At 42.3% G+C, this 19,864-nt stretch overlaps 1 protein-coding gene across 5 annotated transcripts in view; it reads left to right on the top strand.

Annotated features, from left to right (window-relative positions):
* PALM (paralemmin) overlaps window positions 1-19,864 on the top strand; it is a 75,086-nt gene that overhangs the window by 15,742 nt on the left and 39,480 nt on the right. For all 5 annotated transcript variants that reach the window (XM_025172280.2, XM_007436817.3, XM_025172279.2 and 2 more), the window contains exon 2: window positions 11,673-11,721. In XM_025172280.2, coding sequence (XP_025028048.1) covers window positions 11,673-11,721 — 49 coding nt within the window. The remainder of the gene's footprint in view (window positions 1-11,672; window positions 11,722-19,864) is intronic.

The following is a 19,864-nucleotide window of genomic DNA, read 5'->3' as shown; positions in this document are numbered from 1 at the left end:
GTTTGGTGTAGCTCACGCAGTAACTCTGGAGCAGTAAAGTAAGGTGCCAAGTGTGACTAACAGGATGCGCGATGTGTGCATGTGTGATTGTTCTTTTCACATGACTCCCAAATGCTGCTGCCTTCCAGGGAGATGAGTAAAATGAAGCCACTCTGCGATCAACTGCCTGGAGTTGCTGGGAGTCGGGCAGCATATAAATTTAATTGATGGTGGTGGTGATGATGATGACGATGATGATGATGACGACGACGATGATTTTCAAAAGACAAGCCAGGAGTAGCTCTGCTCATTTCTAAATGCCATTGCCAGACTCCACAGAAACTTGGGCAGAACAAAGCATCTTCCAAAGAATCCGGCTAGAGAACTCTGAGCCAAGTCCATCCATCAGAACTAGAGGCCCCAGAAGCAGAATCTGGCTCTCTGTGTTAGGCTGTTTCTCAATAGCAAGGTTCTAATTAGCTCTGTTATTTTTTTGCTTTAGAAAGGTAGATCTCATATCTGCCAGCTGCCACAGTTTTTTTCCCCCTACTACTTGCTCCAAAGCACAGTCCAGCAGCAAAATTCTGGAAATAAAGTTCGGCCCCTCCTGATTGCGACATGGATGCGTCCGTGATGTTTTCCAGATATCACCACAGAAGTGCTTTTGGCCTTGCCTCGTCCTGGAATGTTTTTCACCTTCACGTCTGGCCTACAGTCCTGGAATTCTCTGCAGGAATTTCATCCTGGTACTAACTGAAGCCAAGCTTTGGAATTAAGTCAGAAAATGTATTTTGAAGCATTTGTGAGCCTAAATGTGCAATAGCCTGCAGCCCTTTAAAGCAGCCATATCTTTTCCAAGGATTGAATGATGCTACCCCAGGGTCCTGGGTGGGGTGGGGATGTGGATGTTTTAAAAAGTTGCAGACAGGTGCTATGTTTGCCCCCCTGCACCTCTGGAATCACAGAATGGAAAGCTTGGAAAAGGTCTTGGAGATAATCTAGTACCTCTCCCTGCCTGGGGCAGGAATCCACTATTACTGCGGCACCCCTGAAAGACGATCATCCAGTCCCTGTTTACACACCACCCGTGTGTATCACCTCCCAAGGCAGTCAGTTCTGTTGTTGAACAGCTCTTATTGTTAGGAAGTATTTCCTGATGTTCAGCCAAAATCTGTTTCTTTGGAAGTTAAATCCATTGTTCCTTATCTTAAATCCAAAGCCAGGGCTTTATTTACTAATGAGACCCAACCTTGCTGAGCTTCACAGAAGACCCCAAATTTGAAATCAATACGTTTGCTTGAATTGCTTTACCATGTTCCTCCCAGATTCCAATTATCTTTTGTTTGCCTTTTTTCTTCCAAGGCGGCTTCTGAGCATGCATTGATATCCATTTGATTAATGAAGGATTTATCTTCCTCTTGTTGCTGAAGGCATGGCCTTTTTGCAGCCAGTTATGACCCAAGGAAATTGCCTCCTATCAGCAGTTTAGGGCTTGTCCTAACATATCACTTTACATATAAGGACCTCAGGAGTTTATTTGCTTGAAAAATGGCTAGAAACTGAGCACAGAAATGTGTGATTGAACGTAGTTATTTTTGGTAAAGATCTGGCAGATGAAAGATGAGGTACAAATTACAATTTTGCTTTTCCTGATGGTGCTTTACTTATGTAGTATAAGCAAATGGTCAAAGCGGTGGGGACAACAGGGAAGGACTTTGGGGGGAGCGGAAGCTGCCTCAAAATTGCAAATTCAGTCCACGCCTGTTTGATTCTGCTTGTCGTATAATTGCATTTTAAAAGGTTGCAATCAAACTTTCCTCTTATGTGGGAATAAATCTCACTGAATTAAATTGGACTCACATCTGAACAGTCATGTATTAGTAAAGCAGTGTGCAATTAGCAATTTTTCCAACTATTTTATAGGAAAAAAGGGGCTTCTGTAAATGATTCTGTGCCCTCCAAAAAAAATTGTGGGGAGGGAGCTGGAAAAAACTGTTGTTGTATGATAACTGTATTGTGAATGTAAGGAGGCTGGTAGCTTACCTAGGAATAAGCAGCACTGAATCTAATGAGTCTGAAAAAGCATGCCGATTTTTTAGATAATAGCTGATCTGTTTGCTTGTTTGTTTCTTCAGTTTATATGGCTACCCAATTCAAAATGACTCTGGGTGACTTTCAGCAAATTTAAAAACCAAGATAAAAATATCAACCATGAAACATCTCCATAAAACATCTCTCAGTTGGTCAGACCCACTTAACACCTGGCCCAGTGCCCTCAGGAATAGCCAGACCTTTAGTGCCTTTTGAAAGTCCAGAGGGTGGGGCCACCTGAGTGTGTGTGTAAACTGTTTCATAGGGCAAGAGCTGTGACAGAGTAGTCATGCTTGCTGAGTCCATCAAATGGCTTTGCTTGATAGAAGGCACCTGGAACATGCCAAGTCTGTTGGAGCTGGTAGGAAAGGAATTAATTAATAGAATTAATTAATATTAATTAAAAGAATTAATAGGGGATGGGGCTCCCATAAATAACCCAGCCCTGTGCCATTAAGGGCTTTATGGATGATAACCAACATCTCAAATTGTACCCAGAAACCTACTGGAAGCCAGTACAGGTAGTCCTCGTTTAGCAACCACAGTTGGGACTGGCAACTCAGTCGTTAAGTGAAGCAGTTGCTAAGTGAAACCGCAACTATGCTTACTTCAGCTTTCCTTTACTTTATAGACCTGTGAAAATTGTAAATGTGAGGATTGGTCACAAAATTACTTTTTCATTGCTGTCATAACAGCAAATGGTTGCTAAAATGAGGCAGTCACTAAATGATGACCACCTATACAACTCATAAAGTAGAGCTGTAGCCTGAGCATACTGAGACATGCCCATGATTCCCCCACTGCTGCATTCTGGACCAGTTACAGCTTCCAAGTGGTCTTCAAGGGCAGCCCCATGTAGAACGCATTGCAGTAGTCCAGCAGGAAGTGACCAAGGCATGAGTGACCATGAGTAGAGCCTCCTGATCCAGGAACTGACACAATGGGGGTGCAAAATATAAAGGCCCTTCTGGCTGTGGCTACCACATGATCCTCAAGCAGCAGCCAAGAATCCAGTACCAGTTCTTGCGTACCAGTTCTGCCTGCAAGAATGCCCTTCCATTCAGAACTAAAAATGGAAAGTCCCCAGTACAGGGGTAGTCCTAAACCCCCGCAGCCACTTGATCTTCCTAGGATTGAGTTTAAATCCAGATGCCCACAGCCTCCAGACACTGAAAAACAACTTGGACAGCATAAACAGTTGACCAGGGTGGAGATAACAACTGAGTACCATTAATGTATTAATGATATCTCACCCCATGCTGGCAGAGGACCTCATTCATGTAAAATGGTAAAAAGGAGAAGGCAGGGGGTAGAGCCCTGAGGAACCCAGCAAAGCAGGAGCTTAGGGCTTGATCATCCCCCCCTTAATAACACCAGCTGGAAGGAGAACCACCACAATACCTTGCCCCCCCATCCCATCCCCTTGAGTCGGTCCAGAAGGATACTATGATTGATTGTATCTTTGCTTTTCTTATATTTGAGCAGGCATACCAAGAGTTGTGTGTGCAACCCACGCCCTTACTTCTGAGTAGGCATTAAGCATGCGAGAAAAGGTGGATGAGCTGGTCCCTATTTCCTCCTTTTCCACCACTATCGCTATCCACTTTAGCACTGATCCCATCAAAATTGGGATGCGGCTCTTTGAAACTTTTTCTAGAACTGGCTGCAAATGTTTCTGTATTCTGGACATAAACATAACAAAGAAACCATAAAGAAATAATCATTTGGATATCTCGCTTGGTTGCATCTAAACAAAGACTATCCCATTACAACCTGAGAGACTGAATGTGTGTTTGGAGACAGGAGCAAAAAGTGTAGACGTCGTGCCGCGCACGGTGTACTGAAATTTCCATTTCCTTATTTCTCCTTCTGAAATGTTGGCGGGCATGAGATCTGTTCACCATAAGAAAAAAGCAGTGCACTGAATCCAATCCCAGCGCCCTGTTTTGCATAGTAAACCTGAGGTTTCTGCGTAGCTTGCAAATAGGATGACCTCAACAATGAAAAGAAAATCTATAGGAGCATTTAATTCTACCAGGGTGGCCTCTGGCTTAGTCATGAGCCACCAAGTGCATTCCTTGTGTTGTCCTCCTGATGCTATTTTCCCTAACAGAGGACAATAACCAAGTGCTCCCCCCTCCCCCAAGCTGCTATAAATTATAGGCCTAGAGTGAAGAATTGGCGAAGTATTCTTCTGTGGAAGGACTCTTAAGATCCATTTGGTTCTTCTGTTGAATATAAATTCCTGGCCTTAGAATCCTTCCATTCTCTGTGTGTGTGTGTGGTGTGTGCGTGCGCATGTGTGTGTGCACGTGCATAGCTAGAGGGGAAAAGCAGAGAGAAAGAGAGATGCATGCAGGGCCATCCGTGGGAGGATAATCAAAACAGTCAAGGTGGCGGTCATAGTTACCACCTTGATTTTTATGATCTCCTTGTGGATGCCCCTGTATGCATGCATTAGATGGATCCCAAACCTATAGTAAAAAAAAAAAAAAGTAGATCCCTATAAGCTTGAAGTATGGCCTCTCCTTATCCTCAAGAACTTACCTTGCTTAACTATGACCTAGAACTATTTAAGATATTTTAAATCAGCCTTCTCCAACCTGGTGCCCTTCAGGGACTGTATTTTTAACACCTAGAATTCTTAGTCACCATGGCTTCAGGTTCTTCTGAAGAAGATTACTCGTGCCCTTGTTGCCTTGTATCTGGATTACTGCAATTCAGTCTACATGGGGCTGCCCTTGAAGACTATCAGGAAATTTCAACTGGTGCAAAATGCAGCCGCCCATGTACTTATTAGACAATCACAGTATTGTCATATCACACTGCTGTTAAAGGAGCTGGATTAGTTAGCAGTCTGTTTCAGAATGCAGTCCAAGTTGTTGATTATTACCTGTGAAGCCCTATATGGCTTGAGGCCTGGGTATCTTACACCACCTATCCCAGGTAAATTCTGCCTGCCTGACCCAGGTAGAGAATAGGGAATGCCTACTGAAGGCCTCTTCTTATCAGGCAGGTATGATGTGAGAGCATAGAGGCAGATGTTCTCAATGGCTGTTCCCTTCTTTTAGCCTTTTGGAGAATAGTTTAAAAACTTGGCTTTTCCAGAAGGCCTTGGTGATCCTTGGCAAGGAGAGGAGCATCTATGCCATTATTGTTTGTAATTGCTTGGAGTTTTTATTTTTTAATTAACTTGTACCTTATATTGTATACAACATGTGGAGGGAGGGAAATCATTTGAGAGGGAATGTCCTAAAACACATGTCTTCCTTGCACAGGGGTGTCGGTGGGCAGCAGGTTGGGGTATGCAAAAATAAAAAAGAAAGATGGTAGCTATGAGATCAAAACTCTCTGCCCCTTTGTATGTGTATATGACATCGATGCATGTAGAAAAGAATTGGGGCTTTGATCATGTGGTCTTGACCACCATCTTGACTTACTATGGATATTGCCAGACAACACTAACTTGAAGAAGAGAAAGGTACAGACTCAGATTTTCATGGAATTATGGTATTTTGAATCCCCCCTCTTTTTTTTAATGTTTTAAAAACATTAAAAGTGTTACCATTAATGCTTTTCCTTTGTATTTTTCATGACTCAGTTTTTAACATGTGGATTGCTCTCTTGAACAATTTTGAGCCACACTCTCATTTCCCTCTGAAGAGACCTTCAAATTAGGAGATCTGGTCATAAATCTTGATGCTCTCCTTCCAACTGATTTCTGAGGTTCTTCTATCTGTATTGGACATCTTTCATTTAACCAGTGACATGAATTAAATTCTTCCTTTGTTTCCCCTTTTCCTTTTCCTTCTCTTTTCTATCTGTATTGGGAATTGCTAGCCCCCAAGATATCTACTAGCCAGTTGATTATTCAAAATCATGATTTAAAAGGCAAATCAGAGCTCATTCTGAGACAGAGGAAACCTTCACAGGTCCATAGATTTCTAATTCTTGTTAGACATACTTCTGTCTAATCATCTAGTAGTCTGAGGGCTGGAACTCTTTGATATAGGGATCAAAATGCAGAAGAGGGTAGCAAATATAGAATCAAATATTCCCCTTCAGTGGCAGCATGCAGCCAGAAGCTGGTTTCTTCATTTCCTAATCTAATGCAATCCTGGCTTGGACCAGTCCAGCCTTTTTCTCACTGCCACCAGATCCCTAGGTGTTTTAGATTAGATCTCCCATCATCCCCAGCTGGCATGACCCTTCAGCAAACCTGGTGAGATATTCTGGACATTGTAGTTCCAGCAGCTCCAGAAGGCATCTGTTTGGGGAATAGTGATCTCCAAGCAAACAGACACTAAAAGTAACCCAATGATTAGGTGGTGGCATTTAATCAGTGGAAAATTCAGGCTGTGGAATTTGTCCTTCTTCATGATGCTTGACTCCTGCTGGGCTGCAGGAAAGAGTAGAAATCAAAACAGTTAAGATCACCATCAGTGTAAGACTTAAGGAGTGCAGGCGACTTCTGTCAGATAGCCCCAGACCTTACAACCCTCCTGCCCTCTTGCCAGCCTGTCACAGCTGTACAGTCCATCTTTGTCACTTTTTTCTTTTCAGTACATCTCATCCTTTGGTAGTTATGCTAGGGCTATCATATCATGGTGTAGAAACCCATTGGACCATTGGGTGGCAGAAAAGACATACAGGACATAAAATTCTAACTCCTTGCTGCCATCTAAGTTTTTTTCCTCCAGTTCAGTCTGCTAGCCCCACTTTTGTCATTCTTTCTCTTCTTTTCAGAAGCCCAGAAGATGCCCAAATCAGATCAAATCAGTTTATTACAGCCATAAGGCCAGATACAATAAAATATCTAATAGTAGAACTGTTACATACATCTATATCTATATATCTATAACAAAAACAATGAGTATAATAGGATCCAAAAATAAATAAGAGCACATATTATAAAATAAAATAAAAATAATAATATAAAAAGTGATGAATAAATGAGTATCTAAACTTAATTAATGGTGCAACATATTGTGTAGATGATAGCACAAAACTGGGCGATTTGGGAAGATATTTTTGAGTTCTTGTTTGAAAAAAGTAATAGTAAGTAGAAATCACATTCGCTTCTTGGAAATTTCTTCAAGATCGGATAAATGAAAGTCAGTCTAGAGTCCTTATATGGGGAGCAGCATAGTAGCATATGGCTTAGAGTTTCTATTGAGCCATCACCACATAGACATAACCGGAGAGACATAGGAATACCCTTAAAATGTCCAAAAAGGACTGCTGAGGGCAATGCATCCAGGCTGCCAAAAGTGAAGGCCTTATGAAATTTCAGAATCGTGATGGATGATAGATAAGAGGCTGGAGCAAACCCTTTTGGAAGAATCTGATAAATAATGGGGTGTGATACCTTGCTTAAATTTATTTGGAGATCTATATCCCAAATTCATTGTTTGAGGGCAGTTCTAGCATTGTCAAAACCTAATGGGCACAGACTTTCCATAGAGAAGCCCAGTAAATGAATTTTCTAAGTATTAATGGGGCCATCCTTATCTTGGGGTTGTGTTACTGTTCAGTGAACACCCAGAAGATGCCCTGTGTCATTAGATTTTTTTTCTAGTCAGCCCTGCTCTATCTCTTGGCATGTCCACTGCCTTGGTACGTCCACCGCCTTCCCAGGGCACAGGCCACATTTGACCTCAGCAATCCTCCATTCACCACCAAAAGTTGAAATGTTTCTCAATATTCCATGCCTGACGTTAACATCTCCAGTTGCCAGCTTTGGTAATTGCTGCTCGGAGTAAGGCTACCAGGTCTAACCTAGAAAAATCCATAGAACCATTAGATGGCAGCAGAGAGGCAAGAAACTCCTAACCTGGTGCTACAGTCTGTTGTTCATTTGGGTTTTGGCAGACCAGCCCAAGTAGCCCTAACTAGACAAACGACTGGAGGAACAATGAGTAGATGATCCCATTCACCCCATAGTGCAAAATGGTTCATCCTTGCTAATTTTCTCATGCATCTGGCCTTGTTTTAAAGCAGAGGAGCAAGCCAGGTTTTTTTTTTCTTTCTTTCTTTCTTTCTTTCTTTCTTTCTTTCTTTCTTTCTTTCTTTCTTTCTTTCTCTCACGCTTTCTTTCTTTCTTTCTTTCTTTCTTTCTTTCTTTCTTTCTTTCTTTCTTTCTTTCTTTCTTTCTTTCTTTCTTTCTTTCTTTCTTTCTTTCTTTCTTTCTTTCCCCTTTTGACATGAGAGGAGGCTTCCCCACCCACCAGAACAATACAAAAGCCAAAAACCCCAAGAGCACCAAGAAGGAAGTGCCTGTTTTTAGGAACAAAAAACATGCAGAAAAGAGGGAAGATGGGGGCAGAAGGTGAGGAAGGAAATGGTCATTAAGGGCCTGTCTACTGCGTCCAGTGAGTTTTGATAAACCATCTGTGTCCCCCTCAAAGAAACACCCCCAGACACTTCTGTAATACTCGGTTGACACATACAGCAGCCATCTGTAGAGGCTGCTTAACCATACACAGACACACAATATCTTTATTGTCTACCTAGCAATATTTTTCATATTTGTGCATGGTAGGAGAGTGAAGACTTTTTTCACTTCTTCAGGGGGTGGCTCTGAAGTGATGCATAACTGATCAATAGATCAGGGATGGGTAACTCTTTTGCTCATTTATGAGAATCCTTTAAATTTGCTTTGTTGACACTGATAATTTTTGGGTCCACCCTTCTTGCTTGAAATGTTGCCAAAGTGCAACAGTTTTACAAACAGCTCTCTCTCATTTACTCCATTTTGCCCATATTTTTCTGAATATGTTCTTCTCCTTTCTTCTCCATTTTTATAGACTTTACCTTAATATTCTTTCTTTAAAGAATAGGTGAACTGTATTGCCCAAGCATGAAGAACTATGAATTTCCAAGGACAGCTAAGTTTCAGTTTGCCTATCGATGTGAAATGCAAAATTTAGTTAAGTCCACCCTAAGATGAAAACTAAATGATTTATCCCACCCTGTCTACTTGCAGTAAATACTGGGCAGCTGTTCTGTCTTTGTTCCTTTCCAAACTTTCTCCAGAATGATAATTGGCAGACATAGTAATGGGAGAAGATGGGGGAACGGGGGAGGTACACAAATGGAAGATGACAAAGTCTGGATCTTTAAAAATGAGTACTTGTAAGGTTGTACAGATGAGGCTGGGTGCTGAAGAAAGTTTTATCTGGAAGCCACCAGGATCCTGTTTAGATAAAGAGGTGTGTGTGTTCCCCAGTGTTCATTACCACCATGTGGGTGATCTGCCCTCTGCAAAAATGAAGGATTTGAATTGGGCATCGGGAACTTGTGTGTGTCTGGAGAGGGAGAGGGAAGTTTACCTTCTAGGTGTGTAAATGACTTCTTCCTAGGTTGGCAATTTAGCTGTGCAAAACTATGAAGAATAGTCATTGTCACAGTTAACTGCTTTGTTTGATTCATTTTTTTCACTAAGAACTTCCCAAGCTTCATAAACTTCTTTATAAATAGGATGGAAAAAGCTTGAAGCTGACCAGTGTGAATAGGGATTAGTATGTAAAATTGACAAAAGTGTCTATCCAAGCTCTGAATCCTTAACTTGTAAAACTCTGGGTTTAAATCTCCATGTAATCAATCATGTTTGTGGTTCTTTTTCTCTCTCTCTCCTTTTTTAACAGATAAATGCAGGCAAATACAATACTGTTCTCTCCATACTTAAAATAGTTCATTTTTTATTAAAAAAATATAAAAATTCCCATACTACGTCATAAACAGGTTGGATTTTTTAAAAATGAACACAAGAGAAACTATTACAGGGGTGTCCAAAGGGGATCAAAAAAGTAAAAACTGTGGCCTTCAGTGCAGGATTGAAACCTCACCCCTTTTTAATGCGCATCACACATGCAATACATGTCAAAAAGGAGCAGGGCATTGATTCTACAGTCATGCCACCATCTTGACTTTTTTGACTCCACTGGATACCACTGATAATTTAGTTTATGTTTTATGTAATCTCATAGGTAAAATTTAATGGAAAACGTGATGATTTGATTTAATTGTGTACTGTTATATTGGGATAATGATAGTGGGTTTTATAAATTTTATGGTCTTTCCTGGGCTATTTATTTATTAACTGCCCTTATTTTACTTTTTTCTCTTTTTTGTCAGAGATTTTTAAAAAATATCTTAAAACATTTTGGAGAAGTAGATTTGCTATCCACCCAGAGAATTGTGACTGTTGGGTAGATGAAAAGCAAAATAAATAAGACCTTCCCAATTAGTTGGGGTAGATGGTGATCAGTTAAAAATATTAATCCTTTTTAATTAAAAGGATTAATCCTTGTTTTCAATTTTGAGAACCAGTTTGGTCTAGTGGTGAAGGCACCAGGCTAGAAAGCAGAAGACTGTGACTTCTAGTCCCGTCTTAGGCACGAAAGCCAGCTGGGTGAATTTGGGCCTGTCACTCTCTCTCAGCCCAACTCACCTCCCAGGGTTGTTGTTGTGGGGGAAATAAGAGTAGGAAGGAGTGTTAGGTATGTTTGCTGCCTTGAGTTATTTATAAAAATAAGGAAGGCAGATAAAAAAAATCTAAAATAAATAATAAAGTTTAGTACCAAATGAAGCCTTTTTCAAACCCATTGACTTTCCTAGAGATTTCCACTCTAGCTGTCTCTTAGAAGTTCTGCAGATGCTTGTAATTACATTTTTTGTGCTTGGTTTAAGGCCCAGGATGTGGCTACTAGCCCCAAGAAGCCACAGTCAACAGATGTTTGTGTGGGTGCATCAATCAAAATGGTAAAAATGTTATGTCAACTTATAAAAGAATGGTGAAGAAGGATCTTTGGACCAAACAGGATGTTATAGTTAACTTGGTTCATATAAGCATTTTCTGCATAAGCCTCTGTAGATTTACCGAGAAGTTCATCTTATCCTAAGGGGACTTAATAAGGCTGCATTGGGGTACATTATTACTCTGTGCTACCCTATACTTACTTTGGAGACCAGAGTAATCCTGGGTCAAGGTCAGGAGCCCGAGATTTGGACAGATGCCGACAACTCACAACCTTTGGGGCTTTGGAGCACACTTGAAGACATAGACTTATGAGCATTCCTACAAATTGGACTAGAATTGGGGTTGGACTAGAAGACCTTCAAGAACCCTTCCAACCCTATGATTCTATGAAATTGATTGTCCTGGGGGGGGTAGCCACTCACAACTCCCTATTTATTTGGTGGCCAGACCTCCAAATGAAGACCCTCTTATTTTTATTTTTGAAGATGTGTCCAGGTTATACACTGTGCCCAGAAGCTTTCTTGGGAATACAGATTATGCTTGAGTCTAGTGCTCTGTTTTCCAGCATGCTAACTTCCTATTTAACTTCTTTATTATTATTAAAAGAGCCTGATAAAGATATGGTGAGACATGGAGCATGGCAGACCTTAAGGGAATATTGGTGCCTACAAGTGCCACATATGAGATATGCTATAAAACAGGAGTGAAGCATTCATCACAGAAGGTTGGAGGTCAGCCCACCTTGAAGTGTAGGCAGATAGAACTTTGGAAGACATGCTGGGGTGGGAAGAATCAGGCCTCAATAGGTGGATTTCTCATCTGCTTCTTGTTTTTCTTTCAGGATCATCGAAACAAGCACGATTCAGCAGGAGAGGCTCCAAGCTATAGCGGTAAGTCACTCTTGGGTTGAATCACATTTGCACCTGCTTGTAATTATATCCTCCACATTTGCTTAATGCTCAGTACTAAGTACTTTCAGAACTTTCAAGTTTTTGAAATGTAAAGAATTACACTAGAGCCCTAAGCAGCTCTGTTAGGGAAGCATTAGCATCCTGATGACTCAACTTTGGTTGAATGATGGGTAAGTGTTTCACTAGTAAGAGTTATGGAATCAATTCCTGAGGGTAAAGTTGGGTAGCCTGAAGCACCAAGATGGCAGGGCATCCATATTACAGTTGTGAAGTCAACTGACATAATTTGACTCCCAGAAAAAAAATTAAAAATTCAAGTTGGGGAGGGGGGAGGACATTAAAATGGTGCTTTCATTATTCTTTGCCAGTGAAAAACAGGACAGAAGGCTGTAGTTGTTCTACTCGGCTAGTAATTGTCAATTACAGGCAGAAAACAAGCTGGGTGGGCTGGCTGGTCTGTCAAGGAAGATGTGCTTTTGCAGCATCTGAGCATGCCCAGTGACATTGCTACACAAGTCCCGCCCTGCAGCAGTGTCACATAGAGGGGCTTGTGCAGTGATGTCACCGATGTGTAGAGTTTGCCATAACTTGTTGTGTTTTGCTCCAAGATATTTTGGCTTTGGATTCTGTGCATTAATGATGAGGTTGGCCTCTTAGAAGTCCCACTCCACATCTTACACTGTATGATTCAAAGTGCCTGTTTTCCATAATAGCAGCTTAAGTCTGAAGAGTTTTGAGCTCCCTGAATGCTCTCTGGAAAAATCCAGCAGGATCACTTTTCCCCAATATTATAGGAGCCTTCCAACTGTCCCTGCTTCCATGAAAATGGTATTTGATCGGAATGGCTTCCACGCCTGCTCCTGGTTATTACTGGAAAGCAATTTGGAGTCCTGGTGGGGTGTGTGTGTGAGAGAGACAGAGAGAGAGACAAAGGGAGATCAGCTTTATAATATGAATTAATGAAGGGAATGATTATCAGAGTCCTTCAGGCTTAATTCCAAAGCTGCAGATCCGTTGCCTTCCTTTCCCGGGATCAATAGATGCTGCTGTTTGGAAAAGCAAACAGGCTTGTACCAACAAAGCAAGGATTCATTCTGACTAGGAAGAAGAGGATGCAAACTTTGCCCCCCCCCCCAACCTCACTACACAAAGTCTGGTTTACTCTGCATTGCGTCCCATTCCTTGGGGTCAACAGAAATCGTTTCCGAATTGTTCCACTGTCTTTCTGCACCTCAGGTACCGAATCTGATTCTGAACACCAACCCTTGCAGGAGCATCCTGATCAAAAGGGCCAGGGCCAGAAAAGGGCAGTGCAGACAATCAAGGGATCATTAGAGACTAGTTCTATGAAGAAAAATGGAAGGAAATGGAAAGGTTTAGTCTTGAGAAGAGAAGACTGGCAGGGCGAGGGAGATAAAATAGTATAAGGGGGTGCAGGTCCCATTGGTGTATGGTTCTGCAGAGAGGTCCCTGGATAAGAGGGTTGCTGGGCGATTGCAGGGTCTTTCGTAACTGAATGGGATTGTTTGTTTTGATCACGAGGGAATAGAGATGAAGCAATCAAGGAGGATGGCATGAAAAAAGAAAAAAAAAAGGGTCTGCCTGAAGCAAAGGCAGCTAATATGAGACCTACAAGGCGTGTAAATTCCCCTCTGTTTAGTTTTTCTCAGGAAAAAAAAGAGTTCTTAAAGAAAAAGAACCCTGCAATGACTTTTCTTGCAAATAAAATGTACAGTACTTCATTTACAACTTGGCGTCACAAACAGGATAAAATGGAAACACTTGCAAAAGGAGGTTGAACTTAGGAAAAAAGTTGCTAGAATGAGAAGACAAAAATAGAGAGCGGTGCCGCTGTCACAAAAAAGGAGGAATGCGCCTGGCAAAGCTGCCCTCAATGCCCAGCAAACTGAACCAACCAAACACATCAAGAGAAGGAAAGCTGTGCAGATTTTCTGGGTACCTCATTAAGGATGGGAAACCAGAAGTGGAAGACTGGATGGCATCCAGCAAGACACTGCTGTGGATGGCACTAATCCCTGAAGAAGACCAGGCTAAAAGAACATTTCACTGGACAAGCCAAAGAAACAGATTTCACTTTCCTGGGGGGGATCAAGACACCACAGGAGACCTTATTAAAATCCTAGGGTGACAGAGTATGGATGTTCAGAGTCAAGGGACTGAGCCTGGAGTTCAGGACAATGCCAAGGTACAGACCTTCTTTCAGAGAAGCACTCCCCATTGAGAGCCAGCATGGAAGCCCCCAAAGAACCAGATGATTTCGGGGCAAACAGCTGCTGTCTTGCTGGGATTTAGTTTCGGCTTGTTTCACCCCAGGGGAGGGGACACCTGAAAAAGCCCTCCATGCTAGGACAGTCCCCTCCTTCGGAGAGGTGTTAACCATCTCCTGAATCCAACTTACCCATCTTTAGCTGCTTGCAGAAGCCAAGAGGGACAAAGATCAGGCCACAGGTGGTCAACCTTGTGCTACCCAGAATCCTGTCCTTTTTCTCAGAGTGCATAAGCCCAGATAACCTTGCAAGCTATTATACCAGTAATCTCATGCATTTATTATGCTATGGTAGTTGCTGAAGAGTTACATGAAACATTTTAAGTAAATAATGAATAGTTCTGGCAAGTGGACAGCATAGATGCTCCAACTTATCTGTTCCTTCAGCTCATTTCATCTCACCATTCTTGTCTCCGTATTACTGTTACATAAGCATTTATGCAGCACAATGAAACAACCGTATGGTCGTTTGTGTGATTACATTTGGATTCTTCCTATGCAGTATTCTGCTGGTGCACACAGATACCCCTGCATGTGGTAGAACAGCATAGACAAAGAACAGTGTGATGCACCAAGACTGTGTGGTTTTGCTGTGTTTTCTTGGTGCACGTGTGTACACCATTAATGGGGAAGGCACAACTTTAGTTCAGAAATGGAAGCACATCTGTATGCTTGGCAATAAAAAGAAGAAAAAATGCATTGATTTCATCAGGAAAGATAGCCAGGTGACTTTGATGTCCCAAATCCAGATAAATTTTAAAAAGAAGAATTTCTGGAACCAAAACAAAGTCCCTGTTTTCTTGAGCTGGATAGGTATTTAACTTGACTTTCCTAAATGGTACCAAATGTACATTTTTCAACCCAAAGAGCTTCTGATTCAGCTCACTTTGAACAGGACAATTCCAAAAATGATTGCACCAAGGAGATGAAGCAAAGGCTGGCATGGGCTCCCCAGCCAGCTCTAACCTTAGTCGTTCAGTGCTTTGGAGATCAACAGAGCCTGTTACCAGGGGGCCCTTGTGATCGAGCCTCAGCATCCGGCTGATGTTGTAACTTTGCTGACTTCTAAAGGCAGAGAAGAAAAGGCTCTATGTGAAGGACCAGAAAAGGGTGTTATTGTGCAGAGAGACTTGTTCAAGTGGAGAGACGGGGGGGGGGGGGGAGGTCAGCTCCATCCTGACTTGACTTGCATTTGTAACACTTTCAGGGTGATGATCTTCTCTGGAATGCCTGGAAAGCTGCAGTATATAGCAATGGGTGGCAGGGAGGAAGGAAGGAAGGAAGGAAGGAAGGAAGGAAGGAAGGAAGGAAGGAAGGAAGGAAGGAAGGAAGGAAGGAAGGAAGGAAGGAAGGAAGGAAGGAAGGAATGAATCATGGATGGATGGATGGATGGATGGATGGATGGATGGATGGATGTGCAGACATACAAGTAAGCAGAGAGATACTTGGTGCAACACTTCTCATCCCTGGGAGCTGAACTAGAATGACTTAAGTGCCAAATAAATAGAAGATGTATCCTGGTGGGGAAATCATAGGAACTATTTTTTTCATGAATGCAAAGACTCTGGATGTGCTTCCCCCAGGATGATGATTTGTTTTGCACACATTCCACCATTTGAGCTACAAAGTTTGATTAAATGTGGACCAAATATAACAATACCATTAATAGCAGGAGGAGGAGGAAGAGGCAGGGATGACAGTATCAGGCATCTGCCAAAGCCCACGTGCCAGCAGGGGGCTTACTGCCAACCCCCAAAGCCCCTGCATTGTTATTTCTCCACGTTTTGGATTGCCACTTTTTTGGAGTGAATGCCTAATGAACAACAGCAGCCAAGAGGAAGAGGAACAGCTATTTTTGCTTTGATTTCCCTCCCTGGGCAGGGGCACAACTGGGCCCAAAGATACAGGGTGAACTTCTGGAGGGTGCTTCCCCAGTGGTCATTTTGCCCCCAAAGCTGGAGTCTGGCACTGATAATAGGAATAGCTTAGGGAGGGAGGCAGTGTTCAAGCCATGTGCCTCAGTAGTATCACTTTTCTGAGATCTGGATAAATCAGCGTTCTGTTTTATATCACCCCTCCCTTTTGGCATTGTGCTTCTATGAATGAAGACTCTTCCCCACTGCTCACTGGGTAATGTGTCCCTTTTCCCTGAAAAACCCTGAATTATCCAGATTTCCAAAACAAAGAGGGTGTTATTTTGGCTCAAAGGGATAGATGGTTTGCGGGAGGGGGGGGAGAGTAATATGACAGTGTTCCTCTTAAGGATAAATTATCAATGGCTTAGGAGTGACGTTCCACTCCCTCTTCTCCTCCTCCCTTTGCAGATAGGGCAGTTGCAGTTACGTGCTTCAGAATGCCTTAAATCAGTGTTGTCCAAACTTGGCCACTTTAAGATGAGTGGACTTCAACTCCCAGAATTCCCTAGCCAGCATGGCTGGCTGGGGAATTCTGGGAGTTGAAGTCCACTCATCTTAAAGTGGCCAAGTTTGGACAACACTGCCTTAAATGAATGAGTGTTTTCAACCCCATTAAGAGCAGTTAAAGCAGTGTTTCCCAACCTTGACACTTTAAGATGAGTGGACTTCAAGTCCACTCCCACTCCATGGGACTTCTCCATGCTGGCTGGGGAATTCTGGGAGGTGAAGTCCACTCATCTTTGCTAAGGTTGAGAAACACTGGGTTGACAGAATTGACCAGGAACTGGAATTGACTGTTGACAAGAGAAGGCTATGGGGGACATGGCAGCAGTCTTTCAGTACTTGAAGGGCTAACCCAGGGAAGAAGGTGGGATTTATTCTCCATAGCTCCTGAAGGTATGGCAAGAACCAGTGGGTGGAAGCTTTACAGAAGAAGATCCAAACTCAAACTAAGGAGGAATCTCCTGGCTGTGGGAGCTATTAAGCAGTGGAACAACCTGCCTTCTGGAGTCATGGGGGCTCCATCACTAGAGGTTTTCAGCTGGACAATATGAAGATTCCTGCCCCAGGCAGGGAGTTGGTTGTTTCCAACTTTATGAGCCTATCAAAAACTGTATTCTATGGGTATTGTCTTCCTCCTGATCATATTTCCCCTCTGGCAGTTACTCAGCCCCTGTTCTACATGCAGAAACTCCCAGCTTCCAGCCCAGGAACCATTATATAAACAGACCTATAGCAACCTTTTTATCTTAAATCTGTGTTGTGCTTTATAAAAGCATGACAGTTGATAACATTTGTGTGCGTGTGTGCCTTTGAGTCAGTGTTGACTCCTGGCAACTGCCTGGACAAGTCCATGTAGTTTTCTTGGCCACATTTTCAGAAGTGGTTTGCCCTTGCCTTCTTCCTAGGGCTGAGAGAGGGTGGCTGGCTCTCTGTCACCCAGCTGGCTTTGTGCCCAAGGCAGGACTAGAACTCATGGTCTCCTGGCTCCTCATCTAACACCTTTAAGTACAACACCAAACTGGCTCTCATAACATATGATACTAACTTATAGGTAAATGGAACAACTATTATAGGATATAACATGAAAAATGTTATTTATAATGTTATAAATAACATTAAACACAAACATAACAATAATGTTATTTATAACATTAACAGGAAAAAGAGGGGGAAAAGCAACCAAAAACTAAAAAGAAAAGAAGCTAATGACTGGTGTGGGTCTTCCGGGCTGTGTGGCCGTGGTCTTGAAGTCTTGTTTCCTAACGTTTCGCCAGCACCTGTGACCGGCATCTTCAGAGTGCAGGAGCACAGACAGGAGCAGTTCCTGTCTGTGCTCCTGCACTCTGAAGATGCCGGTCACAGGTGCTGGCGAAACGTTAGGAAACAAGACTTCAAGACCACGGCCACACAGCCCGGAAGACCCACACCAGTCATCGTATGCCGGCCGTGAAAGCCTTCGACAATACAAAAGAAGCTAAAATGAAAAGGGTTGTACAAATCATTCCAGTTCAGATTTCAGAATTCCAGGCCGTGCGGAATCAAATTATCCAGTCTTGCCTCCCCTTTGAAACAAAGCTGAAATCCAAATTCCATGGAACCAGGATGTAGAATCTACAACTCAAACATCTTTCCAGGAGCACAGCTTCAGGCTGCCTGCTCTGACTGGCAGCAGATCTCCATGTGTCCAGGGCACCTTGGTGGGAAGGATAGACAGAGGTCTGCTGGTGGTCAGAGCCAGCAACCTGAAGCTTGATGGACCCGTATTGTGATCTTGGCAACTTCATCTGTTGACTAGGAGGCTACATGGTTCAGTAGCAAAACACTGTCTGTGAACCCTGGTGGTGTGAGTTTCAATGATCTCAAATCATTGGAATGGGAAAAATAATATCCTGAGTTCATGAGCGTTACATTAGTTATAAGTAATACATGTCCAATGATTATATCAGGATAAGGTTGCTTTATATGAACACATATATTTAACATTTAGAAACTTGGTGGTGGGCCAATAATTACAATTTATCATCACTGGCATTTGCATAACATTTCCAAATGCCGAAAATGCTTCACTTGGGCCGCATTTGCAGAACACGCACTAAGCTATTAAACACTTACACATGGTTAACACTTAACCATTGCACACCGTGCAAATGCAGCAGCTGGATCTTGAACTCACCTGGTTAAGCATCTCAGCCTTGCATTTGCTTTTCAGATCAGTCTTTGCAACTCTGTAACGTGCACAGCCTCTTCTAGGCTGTAGATCCCAGTCTTTGAGTTGGTTGTGAGAACGGGATTTTTTAAAAAAAGGATTCATTTAAATTTAATTACAAATAAACAACTTTAATATCTATTTCCCCGTGTCACATTAAAAATTACAATTATGTACTATCATATGGAAGTCACAGAGGGGTGCTGCATTCTTGGGGAATTATCTGTGTCTCTGAGGCCTCCAGTTGTGTACCATAAGTCAACTTTATAATTCTCTGTGTAATGTACAGGTGGGGCGGTGGCTTGCTTAAAGTTTCTTAATGAGTTTGTACTCCAAAGTGAGATGCACACCAGAGACTCTGCAGCTCAGTCTCAGATGCACTGAATTGCAGAAAAGGATCATGTCTGTTTTCATACTGCAATTATTTGCAAACCTTCCTTTGGAAAAATCTGGACTGTCCCATGATAAATTGGAACCACTGGCTTGTATGCATCAAGTCACATGGAACTACTACATCTGCAGTCATTTTTCAAGGAGGATAATCTACCCCAGTGTTTCTCAAACTTGGCAACTTTAAGACATGTGGACTTCAACTCCCAGAAATCCCCAGATGGCTGAGGAATTCTGGGAGCTGAAGTCCACGTGTCTTAAAGTCGCCAAGTTTGAGAAACACTGACTAGCTCTCTCATCATCATAACTGACTACTAAGGATCTGATAGAATTCTACCCACAGTTCCTCTGAGAACAAAGATGGAGGCTTTATTGCCAGAAGAATCCATGATGGAGAGAACACTAGCACAAATATTGTCCAGTTAGCATTAATTTTCCCTTCAAAACAAAACCCATGGACAGACTGCACACGATCAGTCCAGGAAGCGCTGTAAAAGGGGAGAAATCTTGTTGACAATATAATGCTACCATAACAGCACGAGGATTTTTAATAATGAAAAGGAGTTTGAGGAAAAACCAGTTTGCTCACCTCACCTGATAATAATAATAAAAAAAGAATAACTCCCATCCAGCCTGGCAATCTTTACAATTTTTTTTAAATAGTGTACAGTATTACAGTAAACACAGCATTATACAGTAGTATACAAACTTGAAAATTGCTATGCAAATTTTTCAAACTCATGCAAAACATGCAGGAAAGGGAAGTGGGTTTTGAAAATCCGCACATCCCTTCTCACTGTAGCCAACCGGTTGATCTTA

Source organism: Python bivittatus, unplaced genomic scaffold (assembly GCF_059951505.1).
Source record: "Python bivittatus isolate LINGU-HERP-01145 unplaced genomic scaffold, Pbiv_v1 ctg000580_np1212, whole genome shotgun sequence".
In the NCBI taxonomy this organism is placed as follows: Eukaryota; Metazoa; Chordata; class Lepidosauria; order Squamata; family Pythonidae; genus Python; species Python bivittatus.
This window is presented reverse-complemented; position numbering and strand designations above follow the sequence as displayed.